At 29.6% G+C, this 7,236-nt stretch overlaps 1 protein-coding gene across 1 annotated transcript; it reads left to right on the forward strand.

Moving 5' to 3' along the window:
* The first annotated feature begins 4,662 nt into the window (after positions 1-4,662).
* On the forward strand, positions 4,663-5,283 carry LOC145035453 (uncharacterized). Its single transcript, XM_078983998.1, has one exon. It carries the CDS (start codon positions 4,663-4,665, stop codon positions 5,281-5,283), a length of 621 nt encoding a protein of 206 aa, XP_078840124.1.
* Positions 5,284-7,236: the final 1,953 nt, after the last annotated feature.

Genomic DNA, 7,236 nt, shown 5'->3' on the forward strand with positions numbered 1-7,236 from the left:
CTTTTGGTACCCAAGAAAGAAAAGTAAATGCATTTTACTTCGACAAACAATCTTACTTCGTGTTTAATTTTGATTTCGCATCATAGACTCCTAAGCCGTTTACGTTTTTATCTTTCTTGGTTTTGAATGTTTTTTTTTGGGATTTCATGGTTGTCATTTTTGTTTCTTGAAAGTACATTCGGACCATTGGGTTTTTTTGTAGTCCTATAATTTGGTTTGCCATGTTATTTTGTTTTTCCTACAACTTATTTTAAACTACATTGCTTTATTCCCACAAAATCTTGAAGAATTACATTCATGTGTAATTATGCAGTTACTTATATGTTTCATTTTACATATCAATTTATTTGACATACCACTTTATTTTACCTAAATGTACTTCTGTATTTACACTATCTCTGTAATTAACTAACTTATTTACCCCTAATCAACTTAAACACATAATAACACGTGAACTGCATTTGACTCCAACATTGAACAAATCACATTTCACAGTCCTTCTTGACTTCGCATTTTTCTTCACGAATCGTCCCTCAATCAATAACCCAATTAACCCAATTGCTAATCGAAAATCAAAACTTATCTGTTTTCATATGCGAACCCAACTGATTGGCTTTTCAAAATCAAATTCGCAACTCCAAATGGTTCGATTATTCGCCCCAATTCCAAAATCAAATAACAGATCCTTCGTATGATTCATTTAATAACCAAGGCTTCTTTTACTTCAAAATGACCATATTGCCCCTAACTTGATAAGTATTTCATATATTGCAATTAACAATTAAGACAAATCAATCAATCAATCAATTTGTATAAGAAAAATGCGAAATTCTTAGCTTTCTTCCCCAATTCGCATTCTACTGTAAAATTCACATTCTTCATTCACCCTCTTTCTTCGCATGTTCCAGTCATTTTTTTTTAGTTCATTCGCATTTGAGTTGTTTGTCTCACCAAATACGAAATGAATATTAACCATAATCACCTTCGTATCTTTAACCCCAATCCATACAACCTCATATGCGAAACCTAATTTTGATTTGTATTACCAAATGCGAACATTTTTGCTTTTACACGTGAACTGCATTTGACTACAATATTGAACAAATCACATTTCACAGTCCTTCTTGACTTCGCATTTTTCTTCACGAATCGTCCCTCAATCAATAACCCAATTAACCCAATTGCTAATCGAAAATCAAAACTTATCTGTTTTCATATGCGAACCCAGCTGATTGGCTTTTCAAAATCAAATTCGCAACTCCAAATCGTTCGATTATTCACCCCAATTCCAAAATCAAATAACAGATCCTTCGTATGATTCATTTAATAACCAAGGCTTCTTTTACTTCAAAATGACCATATTGCCCCTAACTTGATAAGTATTTCATATATCGCAATTAACAATTAAGACAAATCAATCAATCAATCAATTTGTATAAGAAAAATGCGAAATTCTTAGCTTTCTTCCCCAATTCGCATTCTACTGTAAAATTCACATTCTTCATTCACCCTCTTTCTTTGCATGTTCAAGTCATTTATTTTTTTTTAGTTCATTCGCATTTGAGTTGTTTTTCTCACCAAATATGAAATGAATATTAACCATAATCACCTTCGTATCTTTAACCCCAATCCATACAACCTCATATGCGAAACCTATTTTTGATTTGTATTACCAAATGCGAACATTTTTGCTTTTACACGTGAACTGCATTTGACTACAATATTGAACAAATCACATTTCACAGTCCTTCTTGACTTCGCATTTTTCTTCACGAATCGTCCCTCAATCAATAAACCAACCAATTAACCCAATTGCTAATCCAAAATCAAAACTTATCTGTTTTATATGCGAACCCAACTGATTGGCTTTTCAAAATCAAATTCGCAACTCCAAATGGTTCGATTATTCGCCCCAATTCCAAAATCAAATAACAGATCCTTCGTATGATTCATTTAATAACCAAGGCTTCTTTTACTTCAAAATGACCATATTGCCCCTAACTTGATAAGTATTTCATATATTGCAATTAACAATTAAGACAAATCAATCAATCAATCAATTTGTATAAGAAAAATGCGAAATTCTTAGCTTTCTTCCCCAATTCGCATTCTACTGTAAAATTCACATTCTTCATTCACCCTCTTTCTTCGCATGTTCCAGTCATTTTTTTTTAGTTCATTCGCATTTGAGTTGTTTGTCTCACCAAATACGAAATGAATATTAACCATAATCACCTTCGTATCTTTAACCCCAATCCATACAACCTCATATGCGAAACCTAATTTTGATTTGTATTACCAAATGCGAACATTTTTGCTTTTACACGTGAACTGCATTTGACTCCAATATTGAACAAATCACATTTCACAGTCCTTCTTGACTTCGCATTTTTCTTCACGAATCGTCCCTCAATCAATAACCCAATTAACCCAATTGCTAATCGAAAATCAAAACTTATCTGTTTTCATATGCGAACCCAACTGATTGGCTTTTCAAAATCAAATTCGCAACTCCAAATCGTTCGATTATTCACCCCAATTCCAAAATCAAATAACAGATCCTTCGTATGATTCATTTAATAACCAAGGCTTCTTTTACTTCAAAATGACCATATTGCCCCTAACTTGATAAGTATTTCATATATCGCAATTAACAATTAAGACAAATCAATCAATCAATCAATTTGTATAAGAAAAATGCGAAATTCTTAGCTTTCTTCCCCAATTCGCATTCTACTGTAAAATTCACATTCTTCATTCACCCTCTTTCTTTGCATGTTCAAGTCATTTATTTTTTTTTTAGTTCATTCGCATTTGAGTTGTTTGTCTCACCAAATACGAAATGAATATTAACCATAATCACCTTCGTATCTTTAACCCCAATCCATACAACCTCATATGCGAAACCTATTTTTGATTTGTATTACCAAATGCGAACATTTTTGCTTTTACACGTGAACTGCATTTGACTACAATATTGAACAAATCACATTTCACAGTCCTTCTTGACTTTGCATTTTTCTTCACGAATCGTCCCTCAATCAATAAACCAACCAATTAACCCAATTGCTAATCCAAAATCAAAACTTATCTGTTTTATATGCGAACCCAACTGATTGGCTTTTCAAAATCAAATTCGCAACTCCAAATGGTTCGATTATTCGCCCCAATTCCAAAATCAAATAACAGATCCTTCGTATGATTCATTTAATAACCAAGGCTTCTTTTACTTCAAAATGACCATATTGCCCCTAACTTGATAAGTATTTCATATATTGCAATTAACAATTAAGACAAATCAATCAATCAATCAATTTGTATAAGAAAAATGCGAAATTCTTAGCTTTCTTCCTCAATTCGCATTCTACTGTAAAATTCACATTCTTCATTCACCCTCTTTCTTCGCATGTTCTAGTCATTTTTTTTAGTTCATTCGCATTTGAGTTGTTTGTCTCACCAAATACGAAATGAATATTAACCATAATCACCTTCGTATCTTTAACCCCAATCCATACAACCTCATATGCGAAACCCAATTTTGATTTGTATTACCAAATGCGAACATTTTTGCTTTTACACGTGAACTGCATTTGACTCCAATATTGAACAAATCACATTTCACAGTCCTTCTTGACTTCGCATTTTTCTTCATGAATCGTCCCTCAATCAATAACCCAATTAACCCAATTGCTAATCGAAAATCAAAACTTATCTGTTTTCATATGCGAACCCAACTGATTGGCTTTTCAAAATCAAATTCGCAACTCCAAATCGTTCGATTATTCGCCCCAATTCCAAAATCAAATAACAGATCCTTCGTATGATTCATTTAATAACCAAGGCTTCTTTTACTTCAAAATGACCATATTGCCCCTAACTTGATAAGTATTTCATATATCGCAATTAACAATTAAGACAAATCAATCAATCAATCAATTTGTATAAGAAAAATGCGAAATTCTTAGCTTTCTTCCCCAATTCGCATTCTACTGTAAAATTCACATTCTTCATTCACCCTCTTTCTTCGCATGTTCCAGTCATTTTTTTTTTTAGTTCATTCGCATTTGAGTTGTTTGTCTCACCCAATACGAAATGAATATTAACCATAATCACCTTCGTATCTTTAACCCCAATCCATACAACCTCATATGCGAAACCCATTTTTGATTTGTATTACCAAATGCGAACATTTTTGCTTTTACACGTGAACTGCATTTGACTACAATATTGAACAAATCACATTTCACAGTCCTTCTTGACTTCGCATTTTTCTTCACGAATCGTCCCTCAATCAATAACCCAATTAACCCAATTGCTTATCCAAAATCAAAACTTATCTGTTTTCATATGCGAACCCAACTGATTGGCTTTTCAAAATCAAATTCGCAACTCCAAATCGTTCGATTATTCGCCCCAATTCCAAAATCAAATAACAGATCCTTCGTATGATTCATTTAATAACCAAGGCTTCTTTTACTTCAAAATGACCATATTGCCCCTAACTTGATAAGTATTTCATATATCGCAATTAACAATTAAGACAAATCAATCAATCAATCAATTTGTATAAGAAAAATGCGAAGTAGACAAAACATTGTTAATGCTTCGTTAAGTTCTTCATATTTATGGCAACATTGCAAGATCCATAAATTAACAAAAAACATGAGACTAAGTGTTGGAAGGGATCAATTTGATATAGAAAAAATCGGAGATTTTGCAAATTGGTTGTTGGATATAGGAGAAGGAAAACTTGGTGGTATCAACGATGGAGAAACGGTTATTGATATTCCAGATGATATTCTCATTAATGATGCACATGATCCTATAGGTTCATTAATCGAGTTTGTATATCCTTCGATTTTGGAAAAGTACAACAATACAATCTATTTTCAAGAAAGAGCAATACTTGCTCCAAAGAACGAAGTGGTTCAAGAAATAAACGATCGTTTGCTATTGAAATTTCCAGGAGATGAGGTTGAATACTTAAGTTCAGATAGTATATGCCAATCTGAATTTCTCCATGATCAATTTGATGCAAATTTATATTCACCTGATGTTTTAAATGGTCTGAAAGTATCGGGTTTACCAAACAATAAGTTAGTTTTAAAAATCGGTGTTCCAGTTATGTTCCTGAGAAATATTGATCAGAAAAACGGCTTGTGTAATGGAACAAGACTCCAGGTGATTTCATTGGGCAAACGTGTTATTGAGGCACGTATCATATCTGGAACTAATATTGGAAACCACACTTTTATTCCAAGAATGTCTCTAACTCCATCATAAAAGAAAATTCCATTCAAATTTCGAAGAAGACAGTTTCCATTGGCTGTATGTTTTGCAATGACCATTAATAAGAGTTAGGGACAGTCATTATCCAAGGTTGGTTTGTTTCTCAAACATCCCGTGTTTTCACATGGTCAATTGTATGTTGCTTTATCTAGAGTCCAAAGTAGGGACGGATTAAAATTGTTAATTTTAGATAAGGATGGTAGTCTCACAAATAAAACTTCTAATGTCGTTTATAAGGAAGTTTTTGGGAATTTATAAACAATGCTTTTCTACCATCTTTTATTTACTTTTCTACCATCTTTTATTTACTTTTCTTGTATCGTACTTCATCTATCATATTAATTAATTAATTTTTACAACTTTATTGTATTTGACTTATTCATATTAATGCTAATATCACTATTCTTCATTTTTTCTAAACTTTCATATCTTTTTTTTGTTACAAATTAAAAACTATAATTATATTTCAATTTATCACTCGTGGATTTCCACGGGTTTAAACCTAGTATATATATATATATATATATATATATATATATATATATATATATATATATATATATATATATATATATATATATATATATAGCAAGAAAGAATGAATATATGGTTGTTATCTATGTAATATTAGCTATAGAACCATTAAAATTGATTTCATTTTGATTAAAAAACATAATTTTTTTTTCATTGTTAGCTTCTTAATATTGCTTTTGAACTCACATTATTTTTGGTTTTATAATTTATCCCCCAACTTCTATGTATTTCGAATGTGTTGTTTTTATTAGACATCTAATAGACTTCATAACTTCCTCCAACATCTATCCTATATATATATATATATATATATATATATATATATATATATATATATATATATATATATATATATATATATATATATATATATATATATAGTTATGAGAAAAAGTTTATTATGTATTCATTTAATGAAAATTTTCAATATCTTACTATAGTTTTCTATATTAAATTTTAATATGAAAATGTAATGGTAATTGGTAAAGTATTTATTATATATGGGTTGCAGGATATAATTATTAATTGCATCAAATCTTTTGAATGTATATTGTTACTTAAATTAGATGATTTTATCTTAATTAAGAGTCGTTGTAGTGTTTGTAGATTATTATAAGTAGGATAGTCGTGATAAAATTATGTAATTTTTGAGATTAAGTAATGATTATAAAAAGAATTTGTGAAAATTCTAAAGAACATATATTGTTATTGTTGTTGTTATTCTTTGCTAGCTTCCGATAGTGTTTATTCTAATCATTTCCTTTTGTTTGTGTTTATTGTCTGGTTTTTACCTACCCATTTCTTTTTCCCATTTACTTAACTTTTATATTTATGAATGTTTTACATGTTCTTTATATATATATATATATATATATATATATATATATATATATAGTTGTTATGTATGTAATATTATGTATAAAACAATGAAAACTTATATCATTTTGATTAAAAACACAATTTTATTTGTTTGTTAACTTGTTACTATTGCTTTTAAATTCATATTATTTTTGATTTCATGATTTATCCCCTAACATGTATGTATTTATAATGTCTTTTTTTTTTTATTAAACATCTAGTAGACTTTATACATTTATCCAACATCTACTCTATATATGTATAGTATGAGTTATGGGAAAGAAGTTTATTGGTTTTTTTTAATGAATACTTTCAATATTTCAATACTTTCAATATTTCATTTTAGTTTTCTATATTAAATTTCAATATAAAAACCTACATGTAATTGGTAAAGTATTCTTATATACAATTTACGGTACAAAATTAAAGTTGTAAAACTTTATAAAAAAGATATACAACGCTTATCATAAGTTGAAATAGAGATTCCAAGAAAAATGCTAAAAAATATGATTGTATTTTATTACAGCATCCGGTACGGGTCCAAACGAAAAGAAA

The sequence above is a fragment of the Lactuca saligna genome, chromosome 3 (genome assembly GCF_052625555.1).
Source record: "Lactuca saligna cultivar CGN05327 chromosome 3, ASM5262555v1, whole genome shotgun sequence".
Taxonomy (NCBI): Eukaryota; Viridiplantae; Streptophyta; class Magnoliopsida; order Asterales; family Asteraceae; genus Lactuca; species Lactuca saligna.

Excerpts from the sequence above, each read along its gene's own strand:
- LOC145035453 (XM_078983998.1), top strand. The coding sequence starts at position 4,663 with ATGAGACTAAGTGTTGGAAGGGATCAATTTGATATAGAAAAAATCGGA.